Source organism: Pagrus major, chromosome 22 (assembly GCF_040436345.1).
Source record: "Pagrus major chromosome 22, Pma_NU_1.0".
Taxonomy (NCBI): Eukaryota; Metazoa; Chordata; class Actinopteri; order Spariformes; family Sparidae; genus Pagrus; species Pagrus major.
In genome coordinates this window covers 8,276,287-8,298,845 of record NC_133236.1, presented here as the reverse complement: position 1 = coordinate 8,298,845, position 22,559 = coordinate 8,276,287, and the positions used below count along the sequence as shown (strand labels likewise).

The 22,559-nt window shown below is 39.8% G+C and overlaps 1 protein-coding gene across 3 annotated transcripts in view; it reads left to right on the top strand.

Annotated features, from left to right (window-relative positions):
- myo6a (myosin VIa) overlaps nt 1-22,559 on the top strand; it is a 148,156-nt gene that overhangs the window by 43,371 nt on the left and 82,226 nt on the right. For all 3 annotated transcript variants that reach the window (XM_073493304.1, XM_073493303.1, XM_073493302.1), the window contains exons 10-12: nt 2,219-2,299; nt 12,586-12,766; nt 20,293-20,437. In XM_073493304.1, coding sequence (XP_073349405.1) covers nt 2,219-2,299; nt 12,586-12,766; nt 20,293-20,437 — 407 coding nt within the window. The remainder of the gene's footprint in view (nt 1-2,218; nt 2,300-12,585; nt 12,767-20,292; nt 20,438-22,559) is intronic.

Genomic DNA, 22,559 nt, shown 5'->3' with positions numbered 1-22,559 from the left:
GATCAGCTGACTGGTACTGGATGAAACTCTTTTCTTTCCTTTTATCCTCTATTGATTTGTTGTAGAAGAGGGTTTACTCTGGACGGATTTTTATCCTGCTGCTCCGGTCACAAGCTCGATTATTTCACCTTAAGGCCACCGCTGTCCTGTCTATCCTTTGTTAATTGGATCACTGAAGGCTGGTACTTTTTAGGCCTGTCACGATAATCAATAAATCAATTAATCATACGATAAATTAAAATGAGCTCGATAATTTTGCCGGCCTCGATAATTTCCATTTGCATGCTTGTTTGTTTTCCTCGTGTCTCTCACTAGAACCCTCTTGTCAGTCACTAGCCCCATTCACGCAGCCGTTTGCATGCGGGGATACTGCGCCAATTCTCCGCATCCGCCTTTGTGTGAACGTTTCAGATGCGGTGAGGGGTGAAATTTCGCTGTGCCTCCGGAGGTAGTATCAGAGGCGAACCGAGCCGGCGGCACGGAGCGAGGGCGTGTCGATCTGATGGTGTTGGTGTCTGATAACTCTACAGACCCTTCACTCAACAAAATAAAAATAAATGTCCCACAAAGCAACGTTACAGGACCAAACAACAGGAACGTAGTAACTGGTCGTGTCTTTGACAACTTATATGAGGAAAAAAATACCGCAGTTATTCGTGGAGAAGCGTCTGTCAGCCTGTCGGTCTGACCGACTCTTCGTCACATTTCTGCCCGAAAAACAGCGTCTGTCCCCGGCAAAAAACTTTAACTCACCAAGTGTTTGTCGCGCGACGGTCAGTTACTGTTGTCATGGTGACGGTCAGCCCTCCCGACAAGACTCAGTGAACTTAGTGAACCCCGCGAGTGAAAGAGTCAGACAGCGTCCAGTTTACTGATGGCGATTATGTAATTATGTAAATGATAGAAAAACGTAACTTTGTCACTTTCCAGGATGTTTGGTGTGTCAGGATCTCAATTACAACACATTATAACAGCATCCATATGATTATAAACAGACAGCTGGTACATGTTTAGATTAACAGGAGGACACCGGGGAAACACCTTGAAAAAAAACACATACGTCATCATCATCACGTGTACCGTCACGCCTCCGCATCACTACAGACAATGGTGCTAACATTGTTGCTGCAATAAGGAACCGTGGCTGGCCATGGCTCAATTGCTTTGGCCACAGCCTCCATCTTTATTTATTTTGGATATTTAAAATGTCTTTTTCACATTGCAATGTTAAATATTCTTTAGAAATAAAGGTTTATTGATCTTTGAAAGGGTGTACTTGCATTATTATGCCATTATCATTATATTAGTTGAAAAATGGTCTCAAAGCGACAATATTATCGTTTATCGCAATAATTTCTAGGACAATTTATCGTCCAGCAAAATTTGTTATCGTGACAGGCCTAGTACTTTTAGTTGAACTTTGAACCTAAATTAAATTATTTGAAAGTGTCTATCTCTAACCTGCAGAAAGCCACAAGGATAAAGTCAAGTTGTTGTTGTTGTTATTGTTAATGACAGCTGTTCGGACATAAAACCAGTGATCTGTTCATCTTTACACACATAGATGTGACAGTCGAACAATGGAAGACTCGTCAGTGCTGAAAACATAACTTTTAAATCAAAAATCCAACACCCAGAGTACTTGACGATCCAGATTGTCCCACAGGTGTTCAATTGTATTCCAGTCGGTGCACAACGCTCGTACAGACGTGAAATGTTGCATCTGTGAAAATCAAAACGCCTCACAACTCTTGCTTCTGTCATCCCGGATTGCAGCACACTGACTGCCTTTTACCTCATGTTTTGTGCAAAGCACTTCATGGTAACTGTGATTTTATTGGGTTTTTACAGCCTTGGTCAGTCCTGCTCTGAACCCCAAATAAACTCAGTTAGTTTAGGTTAAATAGGAGTGGACTCATGTTGTCTGATGGGTGAAGGGGGATTAAAACGCTGTGTGAGGTGATTTTACTGACTGTACATAAAATGCGTCTTCCATTGGTTCATTATGCAAAGTTGCGCTTCGATTGTAAATTGCCTTTTTAATTTATTTTTTCCGGAACAGTGCTTTAACATGATTGAACAAATAAAAATGAAATGTGCCAGGATGATTGTAAACAAAACACGATGTCCCAAATAATTTAATTTTTTTTTCATGTCTCATTTGAAACGAGTGTGAATATCTGAAGATTTGCTCATTCTGTCTCTTTGTGTGTTTCAGTACCTGAACAGAGGATGCACTCGCTACTTTGCCTCCAAAGACACGGACAAACAGATCCTGCAGAACCGCAAGAGCCCAGAGGTAAAGTACTCTGCATCCTGACTCCATTTAACTCAATCAATACAGAACCACATTCAGCAATAGAAAGCGTACAAAATGGTGCTGATGGAATGGGTGTAGTTTGTATTGTTTTCTTCTTTTTTCAGCAATATTAAAGGTTTATGGAGCAATACAGTATGGTACTTTCAAAGACATTAAATCTAAGTTTTGTTGTTATTCCTAAAAGATGTTCATGTAACAAGAACAAGAAGAGCAAGAAAACACAAGTGCACAGAGAGGGAAAGATAGAAAAACAATACAAGATATTATTTAGTTTATTGTGTCTTGTCTTCAGCTGTAGTTTCTAAACAAATCCTGACGTGTTAAATCTGGAGCTCCAGTAACAAGAAATAATAAGTAAAAGACCTTTACTCAAGGTAGCTGCCAGCTAAGTTACGTTAGCTGTCGTAGAAATAAGATTTAGACTAACAAGATAATTAGCTGAGTAGATACAGACACATCAGTGGCAGCATGACGACGATGATGATGACGCTGTAGAGTGCGTATTCATTTGTTAATAACATGGTCGTTTGTTGTTCAGAGATGTTGTTGTTGAAAACTGAGGAGCTCCGTAATGGCTGCCAAAGCGCACATTTCTTAAGATCACAATAGTTAATTTCTTTGCTCAGTTAAAGCAATAAATCAATATACTCAAGGACACCAATTTAATATATTAGTTTAGGGTTTCAGCCAATAGTTCCCTTTTATGTTGATTAAGTTTTTTTGATGAATTGATCATAAAAAATATTTTAAATATCTCTAAATAAAGAAAAATGCCTGTCAAACATTTCTAGAGCCAAATGTGGTGTCTTTAAGTGCACCTAAACGCTGGTTGCCACCTGCCATAACATGGAAAAAGCAGAAGAAAACGCATTAGCTAACTACATAGGTACTACCGCAGTGTGTGGCTATTTTGCTGCACAAAATAAAAATAATAAAAAAAACAAAATCTTTATTTGAATAGCGGCATTTCAAAATAAAAGTCATCTCATGACACTTTCCAGACTGAGCAGGTCTAAACCATTCTCCTCAATTCATTCATTCCCAGAGACCCAACATTTCCCCCATGAGCAAGCACTTGGCGACAGTGGCGAGTAAAAACTGATTTTTAACGAGCAGAACCGGACTCAATAGTGGGCGGCCATCTGCAATGATATACTGTATATCTAAAGGTTGCTAACATTAGCTAACTATAAGCTACTGATCATACTGAATCATGTATGGCTGTAGCAGCAAACCTCCTGAGTGTACTGACTTGAGCCAACATGTTCTCACTCCCAACTCGTCAAATCCAGCAGCTTGGTCAGCGGCCTTCAGCTCCAAACTATGACGCTCCACCTACCTCCCTAGTGTCGGTGTACTTGAGTAAATGTTCTTTCCACCACTGCAGGTGTTAAAATGCTAATTCTTTCCTCAGTTCATGAACTTTAAAGGGTTTTTTGTTCCCCTCCACTGAGGATTTTATTGTATTAGTATTTCAGCTGCAGTGTGTTTGCGTCCCCAGTGCTTTATTCTCAAGCTTACTTACAAGCTCATGCAAACTAAAAGTACAACAAGCGAAGCCTCTCGTCGCCCAGCGGGTCGTAACAAAGGAAACAGTCACTCTGCTGCCTCCATTAGTGCCTCCTTAAACCTGACTCAGCAACACTTTAGATTCAATTTAGATGGAGTGCCTGCTGCTCCTGTTTCCTCCTCACAGGTTTCCTCTCAGTGAGCAGGACAGTTTGCACCTTTGATTCACACCTCGTCACCTCCTCTGCTGTCGCGCTGTTCACTTGTCTGTTCATCCGTCTCATACTGTTTGTCTGTCTCTTTCACATCCTCGTGCTGTTTGTTGAGCATCTCCTCTGCAGAACAGATTCATCAGGTCTGATTCTGATCACTTGTTTCCGTATTAACCTCAGTAACTGGATGTAATCACTTGTACGTGAAAACAGCAGAAGCAAATCCTCTGACCGGGCTGCTCACTGCAACAGGGAATTATTTATATAGATATTTACTTGTATTTCTACAAGTCAGGAAATTATTCCACTCCACTGATGAATTAATCCAAATGTATCCAGTTTTCAACCAATGATTATTTTCATTGCTGATTAATCTGTCGATTATTTTCTCCATTAATCGATGAGGTGTTTGATCTATAAAATGCCAGAAAAGGGTGAAAAATGTCCATCAGTGTTTCCCAAAACCTAGATGATGTCCTCAAATGTCTTTTTCAACTGGACATGAAGCAGAAATGAATCAATTTACCATCGCAAAAAAGACAGTATCGCTCAACTGGAAATTTAAATGCAAAATAGCAACTTCACAACGGCAGAATACCTCTCAGTGGAACAAATAACAACATTTAACTAAAACCAAACAGCTGAATTCTTTGACACCTGGACCCCTTTTTAGTAAACTAAATCTGCCAGTGAACTAAAAACCTCATCTCCTTTTTACCTTCTTCTGTGCTTCGTTTCCTCTTAATTTTAATCCATGTTGTACTTGTATTTATCATAGACCACTCATAAAGAAAATGTTTATGATGGCAGTCTTCAGTTCCAATGATTTCTACAGCTCTCATGTTTCTGTGTTTCTGAGTGGAACACAAATTACTTTGTCACAAAAACATTCATGAGGTTTGGTTCAAATCTGAATTTACTATGGTTCCTCTGGAAATGTGACCAAATCTGCTGGATCAAAAATATACTTACAGTAACTTGAACAATCAATTTAGGTGATAATAGAAAGTTGTGTGAATCAAATGTTCTTTGTAGCATGGCCTCTTAACTTCTTCTGAGTGATTCGGATGGATAGCAGCTGATGACTTTTCTGGGCCCATTTTAATGGCGCTTGTCTGATACAGCCATTAGACTCAGACACAAACACTACAATGGGAAAGTCTAAGGAGCTCAGCATTGATCTGAAAGAGCACATTATTGATTTGAGCATGTCAGGAAAGTCACTTGGAGCCTTTCAAAGCAGTTATAGGTCCCAAGATCAACTGTGCAAACAACTGTTTGTAAGTACAAAGTGCATGGCACAGTTGTGTCACTGCTACGATCAGGAAGAGAATGATATCAGATGAGTCAGATATAGGCTACTGGGGGTTGAAGAATCTGGTTGGGTGAACTGAACACTGAAGATTTTTTTTTTTATATAGAATTTTAATATCTTCCTATGTAGAAATAAATGGGATATTGTCAATATGTTAGCATCTTATTATAAAGGTGCTGTGAAAGAACAAGAAAGTAATAACAGATGTTGCAATATGTTAAAACAAATGAAAATAAGAAAAAAAATCTAAACATTCCTGTTAAAACAACCTTCACGGCCATTCAAGTATAGATTTATGAGTTGAGGCGGTGCACTTAAATGCACCATGATGTCCTTGCTGAACAAGTTGTAGTAGATTTAAGAGTTTATGATGTGCACCTGAATGCACCGCGAGTGTCCCACTCCGACACAGACATGGAGGAGGTGTGTTTTATTGCGTTTGACTTCAACTTTTCAATTTTAAGACAAAGAATGTGTCAGTGTCTTCTTTTCTAAAAGTTATTTAACTGTTTTTCAAAAAGTGTTTTGTAGTGTTAAAAATGTCAAGAGCTCGTAGACTCAGTCAAAAACTGTAGACCTTGTAACGCAACAGATTTTGTGCACTGTCAAGAAACCTTGCAGTTTCTTTAGAATGAATGTTTTGATTTCATGGTGTGAGATTTTCAGATTTCTTTCCAAACTGCAGCAGATAACTTTACCTTGCAGTCACTGATGAATGTCTCTATCTGCTGGCGGTTTGTTTTGAGTAGAACTTGTTCACAGCTTGATTTGCAGAAATTTGTTTGCAGATGCAATGAAAACTTGTTCTCTCACCTCAGGCATAAACCCAGACAGCGAAGCAGAGAATGCCTCTGCAGAGCTCCGTTTGAATATATGTGTGTAATTATGAAGGCTGCTCCACTACAACCACTTTAAAGAAATGAACCTCAATAACTAAGAGCCTCTTAGATGTTTCATTGGTGTTGTTCTGTTTGTGGCCTGCAAACCAGCTCTGCTTATATAATCTAATAATTTCCTGAATAAGTTGAGATGCTTATGTTCAACCAGCAAACATTTTAATTAGCAGCCCGGCTGAGAGGCTCAGCGCAACACAAAGACGTCTAATAAGGAAACCTCGTCATGTGAGATGAGCTCCTTTGCCTTCAGCCTTTGATTAATTATGCACAAGTATTCCATTACTGCGGCTCTATATGGCATTTCCCCACAGTACAGCATTATTAATTATTATCGCCATTAAGAGGAACACGCAGAAGAGATTTGTGCTGTGTGTCCTGCTGAAGATGGTGGATAAGAATATTCTGCTGAGACTCATAAAACGAATCCTATAGACTCCTAATTAAATTCATCACTTCCTCTCAAACAGAAGAATTATTCTGTAAGTCTTTGCATTTTCTCAAACCCCAAATAATGTATCATCATTTGTTTTATTTAATGCATATCCCTATCTATAACTATTTATTATATATCCACATAAGCTACGAAAGGAACAGAGCCGACTGTGACTGCAGGATCTCTTCTGGTGTATCAAACCAGCACAGACAAAACTTCTTCTGACTGCAGAACAACTGGCTCATAACGTAATATTTCATGTTAGCTTTGCTGACAAGCTTTATTATGCTGTTGGTTAATTATTATGAGGACATAACTTTTCTAGGGAATGTTGATGACAACACCATTGCTATTACCAAGCAACCGCTTCTGGATAACATGTAGCCTTGGTGTATGAACGACACTAAAACACAGTTACTTTAGGAGTGTCACGATTCTCCAAATCCACTATTCAGTTTGACTTTTGATTCAACCTCACAATTCAATTCATTTTTATTTTCAGCACTGACAGTAGACTATCACATCTGGATTTGTAAACAAACAAAAAAAGATAGAAATTCAGTTTTCCAAAGTTTGGTTTCTTAAATCTGTCCAGAGTGAACCCTTTTCCCAAACAAATCAATAGGATCTCTTACATAGCCACAAAACATTACCTCATTGCCATGCATCCTGCAAAAAGCTGTGCTTAAAGAAGAAAACTAGTATTACAAAAAAGTATTTCTTTCATTTGCTTCCAAAACAAAAGCACGCACAAGCCGGATCAAGATCTTCATGTCAGGAGGCGGTGGTGTTCATACCGCTTGTGTCAACAGGGGGCAGCAGAATCAACAACATGAAAGTTCCTTGTAGCTGCTTCAAATTAACATACTTCACCCTACAGATGATGACATAATGTAGTGGATTGTAACGTAATGCAACTTAACATAATGGACGTATTGGACCCCAGGAAGATTAGCTGCCATCGCATCAGCTAATGGGTTCCCTTAAATAAACAAACAAATAACGTGACGTAACAGATGTTTGTCTACATTACTTGCCAGTCCAACACAGTTAAGCACATAACACAACGTAAACCAGTTGTTTACTTACTTGTTTTCATAATGTAGCGTAGCATAACACAACTTCCCCTGACATAGTGTGCCTTAACGTGCTGTAATGTGCTGTGAAATGCAACCTAATGTAACACATTTGTCTACATGATTTGCCATTCAAATGCAGTTGAACATGTAACATAACGTAAAATATTTGTTTCCTCACAAACTAGTCGTTCATGACGTAACATATCACAGCTTCATCAACAGCTGTGAGAAACTTCACAGTTCTGCAGCTTCTCACTGAGCTTTAACACTGAAGTTACCCTTCAGTTCAAACAGCAGAAACATGCTTTTAATTGAGGTCGTAACTATAAAGTTTAAGGGCAGATTTCACCCTGATGGTTCAGGAGATTGAAATGGGAGTCTGAGATCAGTTTAGTGGCCTCTCCACAGGCCAGTTAGCTCTGAGTGTTAGTGATGTACTGGGGACATAAACTTTAAAGCTGCCTGGTACCATTCTACACATTTTGTTTCCCTCTGTGTCATTTGTAGAAACTAGAACGAAAGAAGTTCTCTGCTGCATTCAATACTAACCTGTCTGCATTATAGGCATTTAGGTGTTTTGAATTACAATAATTTAGGTCCTAATTTTATTGTGAATATTTTATCTAATTTGTCAGATTCATCTGATGTTCTCAACAGCAAAAATCAGTTGTTTTTTTTAATCCTTTCTACGACTTCCGAATATGTTCACTTATGCTCACTTGTTGTCGGAAAATAGTCCTTTTTTATAAAAAACAAACTCCCTTTTTTCTGACTTCTTACAGTGACCTGCGGAGATAGATAAATTAAAAACATCCTGTATGATTAGTTCAAAGATCTGTCTTAGATTTTTTGTATTTGACAAAACATCTTAAAATGAAATTCAAATAATGCAAACACTCTGTTTCCAACAACAGACAGATGAATCAGATATTGGTCCTCAGAAGAAACACATGTAATGATTTTTTTCTTGGAAAGTAAACAGTCAGGAGTAAATACAAAGTCTCAATGAAAAAGAAAACAATTAGGACAGTATGATGGGTGAAATTGAAGAAACTGTGGAGACATTCAGAAAGGCGACAACAACAGCAAACTGAGCCCCACATCCTTTGTAATCACTGCAGGCCTGTGCGTCACAGTCACCTCACAGTTTTTGAATGTTTTGTATCAGCTGTAAGGACGAGTATTCTCCTGAGAAATGGCCTCAGACAAGTTTGCTGTATTTCACTACTTAAGGAAAACGAGCCTGTCAAGACTTGGCAAAATAACATCTGCAAACAATCCTCAGCTTTATGCTTTAACTCGACTCTCAGCAGGAGGGAGTCACACCCCTCTCGTCAGGTGCTTCAGCCTCATTCATTAACATAAATGCTGTTTGAGGCCCGCTGTAGTCGCAGGTGCTCTGTGCTGTACTCACTGATAAATGATGTACTGTATGTCTCCTCACTGCTCCGTCTCGTATCTCACAGGATGACAAGGTGATTTGGTGCTTTTACATCTTGATCTTGATGTGAATGTTGGGAGCGCTGGCTTCACATCTTCTCTGAGTGTCCGGGCGTTAATGCATGCTGATTTATTTAATCTTTCTTTCACCTCTCCAGTGCTTTGTATGGTTTCCTACTTTTCCTCTGCTGTGTAGAAACTGTAGAGCGTTTCAATCAGGATGCTTTTGTGTATCTGAGAATGTCACAGTGCAGTGGTAATATATAAGCATATGTCTCCCCAAACTGATTGTGTCCACTTCCTGTTTTGTTATAACCTGGCAGACCAGTTTCAAAAGCACAGCAGAAAAGAAAATGCTGATTTGAAAACAGTTTATGTATCCAAATGTTAGACATAATGTTTATTAGCTTAAAATCAGTGTATTGGTAAGTCTGCAGTATTGAACGCCAGCCACAACAGATCAATGCTTTTGCAGAACAACAGTATCCAGGAGGCAGTTTTTAATTTATGAAGATTGTTATTCATTTTGCTGATCACAAACCCCCCTGAGGTCCATGAGCTCCAAAAGGCTTAAGTAGAGAAGCACTCATTTTGAAATTATGGGCCAATACTGATGTTTATTTGTCATTGTTGTTGTTCATTTTGTTTTATTGATATTTATTCCCAAAGAAACAAAGAAATCTTCTTTATAAAAAATTCTATGAACTGTTTTAAAGATGTAATATGAAAGAATTTGAGTTGCCAATGGTGCCATACTTAGGTACTGATAGACTGATGGCAGACAACAAGGCAAATATCAGCTGATACTGATGTTCAGATGATAAATCGGTGCATGCTTGAGTTTAAGTGTTGACTTAAAGTTCACATGAAATGGCTAGGAATGCTATTTACAATACAGTTTCCTGCCAAAACGGGCAGCTAGAGATGGACTCATCACTGACTCCAGGTAGATAAAGCTATCTGTCCAGAGTTGAGGCACAGCAGCCAGAGGACAGCAGAAGGTACTCCATATAATATGATCCAGTTTCCCCCAAATCTGTCATCACGGAGGCCCGGACCTTGGCACGCCTTTCTTTTTGTACATCGCATCATGGCATCGTCAAAAATATAAAGAGGGCACTTATTTGAAGTAAATTAATATATGTCCCTGACTGCGGTTTGTTAATGGTTTTCCATTAAGTTGCAAACTCTAAAATGCCATGAAAAATACCTGCAGTACTACTGACTCTGCACCAAACCACCTGTCCATCTCATGCTCCATTTTCCCAACACTGGGAAAATAACTTTTTTTTACTATTGTTGGGCCTGATGCTGCCACAAAGTTGAGATATGTATGAGACGTGAGAAAAACAGTTGCACATCGATTTTGACTTCATGGAATCTTTGATGTGGAATTTTCCTGTAAATCCAGCTGATTACAGAACAATCCCACTGACGTCTCACTACTCAACAGCCAAATATCCTCCTTTCAGTATGTTGTTACAAGAGTAAAAATGTTTGAGAAATCTTAATTATCACTTTTTAATAGACAAGAATGAAACACAAATGTCAAATTTTCTCCATTTAAGTGCAGTATTTCCGAAGCAACAAGTGAACATTTTATATATAAAGATAAAGAACATAAAGATACCCCATCATGCATTATTAAAGCTGCCTAACTACATTTTTGGCCACTAGGGGGCAGAAGAACACCAGAACAAGCCCAAAACAAATATTGATTTATGCAGGATGGGGCCTTGGCAATATGGACCTTAAAATAATGTTGTGATATTTTTTGGCTATATCATGATACACTAACATCTCAATATTTTCCCTTTAAAACATATAATAAATGCTAGAACTGAGAACACGATTAAATATCACAATATTTTTGAGTAAATCCTTGAATATCGTTATTGTAGCGATGACTACACACTGAGATTCTTGATCAGTAATCATCAGTAATGTGGATATAATAACTGAATGGATAAAGACATGTATCAAAACAAGAACAACAGTCTGGTGAGTTCAGAGAATGACATCTCTTTAATATAATGAGCCTTTAAAACCAGGAAAAGACAACATTTATGTCATATCACCATATAACCATAGATTTGATATCACAATAACTGTATAATATAGATATATTGCCTAACCCTGGTTTAAGAAACTTTAAACAGTTACTGGATCACCAAAAACCTTTTTTTTTCAGATTTTCCTCCCAGATTTCAGACAAACAAACAAAATGACAACCTTCTTAACTGAGGTAATGATGCAGGAAAGAAACTAAACAGAACATGTTGGACAAAACCTGCCTGATGTTCTTTGTGCATCAGTCCAGACTGTCTTGTTAAAGGTATCAGGCACTGCCGGCTCTCTCCATTTACCCATAAATGTTTGCTCTTTGTTGATCTGTGCTCGTCTGATGAATGTTCCCGTCCTTAAACAAAGACACACACATTTTATTTTGTTCTTCAGGTGTCTCAGTTCATTTAATTGGCTCTTATTTCAGTTTGAATGGCATTTTTCTTACCAGATGTAGAAATCGCTCCAAAAAGTATTTCACCTGCTCCTAATGCATACATAAATAATGTTTTTTATCTTCCAAAGTGGTTGTAAGATTGCTTGGAGCTCGGCTTTGCAGCAACTGTTGATTTACTTTATTCGACTTCATGAGCCTGAGTGAAGAAGCCAAATGAAAATCCAATAAGGAGCTGATTAAATAGTGGAACCGACTAAGCAGTAGAATTCATTTTCTACTTAATTCTGTCACAGGGGACACGGAGTGGTTGTTTAGCCTGCGGATATCATCACACTGTGACACTCTTGAGTGTGTTATTCAGGTGTATGTGTGTGTGTTTCCCACTTCAGTATCTTTGCTTTCTCTCTGCTGCACATTGAGATATTTATGCACCGCTTACTCTGCTTTTTGGAGTTCTTCTGTTCACTGTATTCAAGGAATGATAGAGATAGATGAGCCCAGCACTTGCAGTTACTGTATAAAAACAAAGAAGTTAAAGATTCTCTCATCTTGGAACTTGAAAATAAAATAAAATGACTCTGAAGGATGATTGGAGGCTTAAGGTAGGCCATAGTTTTTGTTTGACAAAGCCAGACTTTTGCTTTAAATAACACTACAAACACTTTTCATTGACCTGGCTGCTGCAGCACAGGAAGCACACAAAGGAGAGAACGTGTAGGGAGGCAGAATTGTTTAGAAGGACAAATCAAAGGAGGTCAGTTGGTAGAAGGTGAAGACATGAAGGATAAAATTCAAGTCAGAAGGACAGAATGAATGCAAAAATGGGGTGAAAGGATGAAAAGGGAAATAGAAATATAAGGGTAAATAAGGTTGTAAAGCTTGAAAGTGTCCAACTGTCTGTGCTCTGTCTCGTCTCTCAGCACTTGAAGGCGGGCCCTCTGAAGGACCCGCTGCTGGACGACCAGGGCGACTTCAACAGGATGTGTGTGGCCATGAAGAAGATCGGCCTGGACGACACAGAGAAGCTGGACCTGTTCAGGGTGGTGGCCGGCGTGCTGCACCTCGGCAACATCGACTTCGAGGAGGCTGGAAGCACGTCAGGTGAGCTGCAGTGAGATATCTGTGAAACACATGAAAACTCACATCCCTGACATAACGACATGTCAAGTCAAGCCCAAAATCACAATGGTGTTGCCTCTGTGGGCTTCACAATCTGTACAGTGAACAGCATTCTCTTTTCTCTTTTTTTAACCGTCATGATTGCTACATGCTTGCATCTAAATAATGTCGTCAGTGAAGTTAAACCTCCAGTCAACTACAAAACATTTGATCGCAAATGTCAGCGTGACAAATGAATCCCTCAAGGACTCCGAATTATTTTGATGATGAGTCTCAGTAAACTTCCATCCTGCCAGCTGAGGGTCTGATTCCAGTCACTGTGGATTAAATGTGAAGCTCTGGCTTTGGGGATGTTGTTAAGAACAAAAAGCTATTTATGAGCATCGCCTTTAACCCTAAAAATCACTGAATTTTAGGGTTTCTGGTTCGCAGGAGGAGGAGGAGAATTTCATCATTAAAAAAGTTTCATGAATGTGATGACGAACATGTCACAGCAGATCAGCATGTGACCTCTTCACCTCTGAACTTTTGAATGTTCTCTAACTAAAACCGAACTAATGATGCCTTTAAGGTTCTTGTCAGAATGTGCATTTTACATTTTGTTAGTTTTCTGTCACAAAGAACAAACGTGTTTATATTTTCTCGTGATAAACTGTGTGTAGTACAATATTCTGTATACACTCACAGGCCACATATTTCTATATAGAGTACTTTTACTTTTGATATTTTAAATACATTTTCCTGATACTTTTACCTCAGTAAAGTGTCTCAGTACTGCCTTTACTCCCTGTATGATTTGGGCTCAGAGACCACAGGTACGATGGGGACGATAGTTCGTCATCATCTCTAACTGATGAGTTTTCAGACTTCAGCCCACAGTGCTCTGTGATTACATCAGAAACCATCCGTCTTGCCGGCTCCTCGACTCCTAAAAGGCACCAGTTTGGTTCCTAAGAGGCAGATGCCATTTTGATCTCATCCCTCAAGTCTCTGCACTCTGATTGATCGCTGTAATATTCAGCCTCCATCTCCCGTCTTCTCTCTTCAGTCTCATTGTGGTCAAAGATGAATGGTGTTGTGATATATGTGAGTGTGACCCATTGTGTCAGCGTTTGTGTTTCCTGACAGGAAACTTACGACGTACATTTGTTAAATGATCTTTCTTTCACTCAAGGGAAATGAGCTAATTAGATCATTCGTAAAAAGTCATAAAATAATCATTCAATCAATCTTTTCAAGTATTGTATTCTCTACATTTCAAGAGGCACATTACAGCACAGTTGTCTCAGTTGCTCCACCCCATCTCACGCCTCATTTTTCACCGCCGTTCCGAATCAAACCCTCCAGGGAGGCTCAGTTTGCGTGAAAATCTTTGAACTTCGGCAGTGAAGCTCCTCAGCACTCGGTCCCTCCCCCGTCATTTTCTCCCTGCGTGGGGAAGTCAGAGAAGCACAGCTGGGCGCCTATTAAATTGACTGGTTTGCACAGCGGGTGGCTTTCATGGTGCGTGTTTTACAGCGAGTGAGGAGTCAGGAGGTAATCATCCAGTTTTCGAGACCGGCTCGGCTTACAGTTTGCACTCAGGATAGAGGTCTCCTGAGGGGTCGATTTAAGGGAGCTCTTAAAGAGTATTTATTTGTATTTGGGGAGGCCAAAGGAGCTTTTCTTAGTTTGGAAAATCCTCTAAAAGGCAGACAAATATAGGCCCGTTTAATTCCAATTACACAGAGCAAAGACTTGGGGAATGACAATCATGCAGAAAATACAGACCTTTATAAATAGCTGCCTTCCAAGAATGCAGATCTGATGGCTGGACTCATCAGAAACACTGACCTGTGGCAGAGAATCAATCAGTGCCCAGGAGAAGACGTGATCAGAAAGAGAAGATGGAGATCCAGACAGCTCTCAATGTGGAACCCACAGGGAGAGAAACAAGAGGGGGAAGATAAAGAAATATCTACACATCAGATACCAGAAAGAGAAGCCTGCAAAGATTTCCCAGGACTGCAGAGAGTCGTTTAGGGCTCCAGGAGGACTTAAATGACTTGTTTCACACTTCGGATTTGGTTTATCAGATGTTTTTCTTTATTTTATGTAGTTGATTTATGGGTCTCCAAGTGTAACCTTTTGTGCGAGTAGGGGTTTTGGGATCTTCCTGACGAGTGCCTGTCATCTGAAGGTGTGAGGCTATTCAAGTTTTGTCTTTAATATTATGCTTCCTCTGCTTCTCGCCTCTTTTTGTGATTTGATTTGAATTATTTTAAGTCCTGAAGAGAGACGCCACCTTTTAGAACCTGGATATTTCCCTTAAGCATGGCGTAAAATAACATTAAATTAAATGACATTGAAATTGAATGAAGCAAGATGAAATTGGATGCTATGAGTTTGTATTTGTCGGGATTTACTGCCGGAGCGAAGGAGTTTAAGTATCTCGGGGTCTTGTCCAAGGGTGTTGTGAAAATGGAGCGTGAGATGAACAGGCGGTTTGTTGCAGCGTCAGGGGTACCGCAGGCGTCGGACCGTCATGGTGAAGAGGGATTTGATTGATTTGATTAACCAGTCCTTTAACCTGTTCAAACCCTCATATGGTCATGAGCTTTGGGTAGTGACCGAAAAAATTAGATTACGGATACAAGCGGCCGAAATGAGTTTCCTCTGTAGGGTGTCTGGGCTCAGCCTTAGAGATAAGGGTGAGGAACTCGGAGTAGAGCTGCTGCTTCTTTGCATCAAACGAAGGCAGCTGAGTTTGTTTGGACAACTGATCAGGATGCTCCTGAGCGCCTCCCTGTGGAGGTTTTCCGGGCATGACCAACTTGGAGTAGACCCTGAGGCAGACCCAGAACCTGCATCTCATCTGGCCTGGGAATGCCTCGGGGAGATTATTGCAGGGTAGAAGGACCTCTGGAATACCTCGCTCAGCCTGCTGCCACCGTGACACGACCCCTCATAAGCAGGAGAAAATGAATGTGTGGATGCAGGTTATGAGCCTGTTATCTACAGTGGATTTATGAAAAATCATGTAAAAGTTTTGATATAAACTACGAAAGTGAAAACTTAAGTTAAATAGCTAAATGTGGCCTATTCAGTTGGCAACCCGCAGGCCACATCTGGCCCAGAAGCAACCTCTGAGTATGTATTTTTTTGCAATGAGTGCGTTGTGGTATAGAATACAATATTCAGAGGAGCCACGCTGAGGAGCACCACATTCCCCAGAGAAATAGAATTTTAAATTTGCTGTTTTTTACTGCATTCATTTGTGTTTGTCATTACCAAAACTTAAGCTTTTTAACTGGCTGCTAAAAAATGGCTGGCACATTTTGGTTTTTAAAATCTTGGCCAAATGAATTCATAATTGAACAGCCCTGGGCGAAATGTTTTATTTGAAAGCCAGATGTGACCTCTGAGCTGCATGAAGTACATCACTGTGTGTATCAACTTGATCCAACTCAAATTTGTAGCTCTTAAACTGCTGTTGAGCGAGTGATCAAGCCAAAGTCATCATGATTTTTTGTCTGCACAATCGTATCAAACAGAAATATTCTAGGTATCCGCATCAGCTTATACACATTCAGCCTCACGTACTTTGTTTGCTATCTCCGTAAGCTTCAGGATCTGACAGGAATTTCTACACTGTGCTCAGTGTGTTTGAGTGAAGCTTTTCTGCACAGCATGTTTACTGATGGGTCTGGCAGGTGTGAAAGGATTTTAAAAAAAGAATCTCACTTTTGGAGAACACTCTCTGCCCCCAGATCTTGTCCCGGAGGTGTCGTCTGGCTCAGCAGAATATTTTCTGGCAACTCAGTTCTTTTGCCAACGTTTTAAACAGATTAATTGGCAGTTTGATCTCTGCATTGCGATCTATGCATTGCAGCGTTTTGGATATTATAAAAATGTGACCATCCACTCAGCAAAGTCACGGCTGCAGAGGTGAAACTGGCCTGAATGCACTCAGCCAAGTTCAGCCCATAAATCACTGGACCTTTGGCGCCTGGAGGAGAGTCTGACAGTCGGAACTCAATTCTGCTCAGGACTCGACTTATTTCAAAATAAACAGGGAAATCTATCAGAAGAGGCTGCAAATAATGAAGCTTAATTAACCAGGAGTTAGGTTTGAGTCCTTGGCTCTGATCTAATATGTACCCTGAGCATTTCCTTCAGGGTCTTCCTCAGTCCAGACATTGATTTAATATTAGCTCACTTAGCTTTCAGGACTTATTGATTGTTCTCATTGATCAGAGAAGTACCTCCAGTGCTGTGAAGTGTTGTCACCCCACCAGCACATGGGTTTACAGGCTGTCCATGTACCTATTGATCCAAACTTACACAGATACACTCTGATAGTGTTTGTGAATACATAGTTATCATTACTTACTTCAAGCCACATTTGGCCCAAATTTAAAATCAAGCTTTTTAGAAGCTTCTGCAACTAAAAAGTGAATCCAAAGACTAAGTGCCTTAAACGTGCATTCTGTCTAATAGCCAGCAGGGGGCGACTCCACTGGTTTCAAAAAGACGTCCAATTTTATGTAATCGTATGAGAAAATGACCCTACTTCTCACTTGATTTATGACCTCGGTAAACAGTTTCCTAATTTTCGTTTTGTAAATTATGGTCTCATTTAGCAAAATCGACAAAAAGTGGAGTATTATTTATAAAAAAACATGTCAGACTGTCCAAAAGAGGAAACAAAAAACTACATGAATTGCCATAATATCTACATTTATCAACTGCTGATAATGAGCGCAGCAAATCATTAGTTTGAAAAGTAGCAGAGGATTTGTTGATGTCACAATCTCTCTTAGCACCGGAGGAGAAGCCTGAAAGTGTTATCCTACCAAGCAGACCAATCCCAGTCGTTGCGGTCTGCGTCGCTGTGACCTGCAGTTACATTTCTTGGGAGGTGCATGTCAGGCTGTGGTGTAGATTTATTAGAAGTTTGGAAAAGGCTGCTTTAGGGCGTGGCTACCTTGAGATCAACAAATCGCCCAAACGGCATGTTCTCAGTCAGATCCAATCGGGATATCCTCCCCAGCTCCAATCTTGTCCAGATATGGTCACTTCTGACTGCAAAAAACCCAAGATGGCGACGGCCATAACTCCAAACTCGAGGCTTTTAAAACGGTTGTCTGCAAACCATTGAGTGACGTCATGTAGGGTTCACCCTTGATTGCAGCCCACGGGCAAGGTTAACAAGCTCTTGATTGTGTGTTTAATGAGCTTTAACATTTGTGATGTCAGGTCTTATCACCTTTAACCCCCCTCATCAGCTGCTGCAGCCCTCCTGACATGTCGACCCTCCATTAGAAAAACCCTCTCTTTCCCTTCACTGTTTGAACAGATTTCCCTGTGTGTCAGCTCCTCTCTCTTCCACTCTCAGCCCACCCAGTTTCTTCTGGCCTTTGTTCATTCCTCCCCGGACCTGCACAGTTCACAGCTCGTGGGTGTTACTCTCACTCTCTCCATACATAATGAGCGCTGTGTATTGCCCTCACCTTCAAGTAGGGCGCACGTAGGCCCGGCTTGTCAATTTGTCATCATGGAAGTGCACGTTGTTGCAGGAATGCGGGGGATTTTAAAAGATTACTTCATTCATATTTTACACCCACGTAATCCTTCAGCAAGTCGAGAGACGAGGTCGGCTCCAGCGTAGAACAGAGAGAGACGAGCTGGTGAGGTCAGCCACTTCATACAGTGAACTGTGGAGCACTCTGTGACCTACTTGACATATATGTTCATGGTACATGTATGTTGAAGGAAACTGTGATGAGAATATCAACTCCACCATTAAAAGGGCAAGAATGAAAGTCAAAGACCTCAGTGTGAACTAAACATCAGATGACATCAGCTCATTTGCACCAAATCCCAGAAGACATTTGACGACTTTGTTAAAAACGTTACTCTTTATGAACGCTGATAGTTGATGATCAACATCAATGAATTATACAGGGTCAACATGGCAGCACTAGCACTGCTGTTTATTAGCATTTATGATTACGTTCCAAAGCTGTGATTGATATGGATGATGGAGTCACTACTTTTGGGGACATTTTTGAAAACGTCAGATCTTCCAGCAAAGATATCATTTGAGTTTCTGAAAGTTATATATGACCTTCACTGGAGAGGCTGACAGACGCTTCAGTCACACTGCTTCTACTTTATCTCTGACAAATATGACGTACAGTTTGTACGTGTGGATTCAGCAGTAAAAACTTTCCATCCATCTCTCCATGTCAGGAGTTTAGAAGTTGTGGCTAACTGTAAACTTTCTTGTACATTTTAGTTTAAAAAAAAAACAGTTGTGATAGAGTTTACTGTGTAATTTATTTAAAGGAGGATGTTTAAGGTAAGTTTTCTTGCTGCCTTTTGATTCCATCACTGTTTAAAGTTGTGCTTTACGGCTTTGACTGACTGAGACACCTTCAGGTGAAGAATCCCTTTGTCTCACTTCATGCCGTCTGGTGTTTGTTTTTCTGTGAGTTTTTTTTAAGGCTGTTGCTGCTTTTGTCTTTTATATTTTTTTCCTTTTTGACTGTTTTTATGGTCTTATTTTTAAGAAACTTTTGCTCTGTTGACACACATTGTGACTTTGTTCTGTGAAAGATGCAGCACTTAAAGAACTTTACTTACTTTTTCTTTGTATGTCAAAAAACTTTGTAAACTCATTTTAAATGGGCTGCTTAAATAGTTATCATTAGTTGTTATTATTATTACTTACTTGGAGCCTGGCATTGCATTTTCATCCATATAATATCGAGATAAAATTGAGACATGAGTCCAGACATTTTAGTAGATTTTGTCTTATTTCTATTTTACTATTAATTAAAAGAAAAAAAAGTGAATGTTTTTGTGATTGTTAGTTCTTGGCTAAATAAAAAGTTTATTTCTCTTCTGCTTCTTACGTTAGTGCAGTTATGACAGCAGTATAGCAGTCTGCCACAGTATTATATGTCATATTTTATTTTATTTTATATATAGTTTATTCCTTTATTTTTACATATTGTATGAACATTGTTGAGAGGAGTCAGAGAACAAGAATTGAATTTCCAATTATTGCTTTAATATGATTATTGTTATGACAAATAAAGAACTTTAACTTTACTTTCCTAGATTACCCAGAAAGTCTCAGCTTTCACTCAAAGGTGTACTGGAACAAAGGTTATCAAAACAGTTTCTTGAGAGTTTTTGGGCTTACCTGAGTGCTCTAGCTGAAGTGAACCTCATGTTTGTATTGAAGTTATGTAATCAAAAATAAGCCCTTCCTTCAGTAAAGCTAGATTACAAGCTTCAGGTAACTTCAGTCCAGTGCAAGAATAGCGGACCCCGCCACTACTTTGAAAACTACTTTATAGAAAGGTGATTGATAATATTTGTAAAAAATGCGGCTCTTTAATCACCTCTTGGATCTCTCGGCCCTTCCTTTAAGGAGGGAGGCTCTTCGCCCTAACCTCACCTTGCCTCTTCATCCTGTTTTCCTGAGCCTGATGTTTGCCCTCTTTCTTGTCTTCCAGGTGGCTGCACCATCAAGAACCAGTCGAGTCAGACGCTGGAGCACTGTGCCGAGCTGCTGGGCCTGGAGGAGGAGGACCTGAGGGTCAGCCTCACCACCAGAGTCATGCTCACATCAGCAGGGGGCGTCAAAGGAACAGTCATCAAGTAAGAGGCCTGCACGCGCACACACACACACACACACACATACAGGGAAGCATAAAGATTTTAATAGCAACCACCTCAATTTTTAAGAGGAGGTCTTTTGTGGCTGATGGGAAATGATTTAGCCTTTTTTATTGTTTTGTTGGTTGTTTGCTGTCACTCCGTTATCCTCCATCTTTCCTACCTTTATGTCCAGGATTAAGTCTTGGACTTTGTTCTCATTCTTCACATTTTCTTTTTTTTTTAGATGTGTGTGATTCAGGGACCTAGTTCCAATAATGTCAAATAAATTACAGTAAAAATATATGTCAACACACACTTATACATAAAGAACAAACTGAAACACACTAATGGTGCCAAAGACCAATAAATCACTTTATTAACTGATTAAAATACCTTATAAAAAACCCTCATAAACCAAATCCCTTTGGATTATTGAACTGTTGTTCAGACCGTTTCAGATTTGGCCTTTTATGGATGAAACAGTTAATTTTGTTGTGACCAATTTTTTATGTAATTTTGACACGATCTGCACGTAAACATCAACATTAACCACTGTCAATACCATAACATAGAGGCATATCAGGGCATAAATTGACAAGGAAATAAATAAAAACGAAAATAGTTCCCCATAAACATAATATTTTTACCCTCTTCATAAATCAATAACTTAACATTTTAGGCGTAATATAGGCATAAAGACATTGTTTTGATAAAAATATATGTGCAATATGTAAGAATTGTATGAATAACAAATGGGGAACAGCATATAGTGAGAGTAACTTGCTGAGAGAACTAACTGTTCCATTAGCTATTAGCTCAGTTAGCCATGCAGTTAGTGGTATTAAGAGACAGGATGTGTCCGCGTAAGCGGGTTAGCATACTTACTTCAGTAATTATCTCTGCAATTCATACACGTCGCTGACACAACTCCTTTTAATGTTTTAAACTAAATTCTTACATATTGGACCCAGGACAGAATTTGGACATTGCAGTTCAATGCCAACTGGGAAAACTCAATGTTCTGAGAAAGTCTGTGTGATACGATTTAAAAACTCCAGAATGGACTGCTAAATGGACCCTGTCACAGCAATGGTTTGTCTAACACTAGCTGTACTTGAGCAGAAAAAAGACGGGGTTTGAGAAATGTCCTAAAAGAATAATTGAATTTATACTCTCCTGTAAAATATCTCACGACCCTTCAAACTCTTGAGGAACCCCGACCCTCTGGCTGTGTCAATGCAGTCTAACGGCACACAAACACACTGAGTTATTAGCCCGAGCGGTAGAGCAGATGGTTGATGTATTGCCTATCTTGTTATCACCGTCCAGAGAGAGGCTCTCTCCCTCCAGCTGACATCAGAATATACAGGAAAGCTAAACGAGGCTCAGAGGAGCGGCTGCAGAGCTGGTTAGAAGTCTGACGGAGCTCCAACAGCTGGCCTGCTCGCCTCCTCGTCTTATTGTCCAGTCAGACATAAACAACCGGATCAGGTTCCAATGTTTTTGCCAAGAGTTATTATGAATAAAGTGGTCGACCATCTGGCCTTTCAGTGAAGCGTCTGGATGCTGGAATTAGTTTGATTTTGAAAAGTTCACAGAGGGCGCTGAGTGCTACTGGAAGGTTTCTGCTCACATATACTGTATAGTGTTGGTGCAACTATTTCTGCATGAGTAAAGTAATTTCCTACATTTCCCAGAAGGCTTTGTGACAATCGTGGTGCAGGTGGTGTGACTTTGTCATGTCCAATTAAACTAACTTGTTCCGTGACGGTCTAAACACGGCTCACGTTCCCTATTAATGGGTGAAGAATGGCTTGGTGAATTCGGCCTCACAATGACAGAAAGAGCCGAAATCAAGTGAGTAACATCGCTTTGAACACTTGACCGCCACAAGCCGGTTATCACCATGGTAACTTTTCTGACACATCCTGCTTAAAACTCAAAACCTCAGAAAGATTATGAGGCCTCGCTCTCATTGTCTGAATTCATACCAAACATCAAGATAAAGCAAGCTCAAGCCTTTCTGCTCCACAGGAGGTTTCTGTCCTCCCTGTGTGTCTGTATCACATCCAGCATTACAACTGATGGACATTTAATATTCATACTAACTTAACTGTTCAAT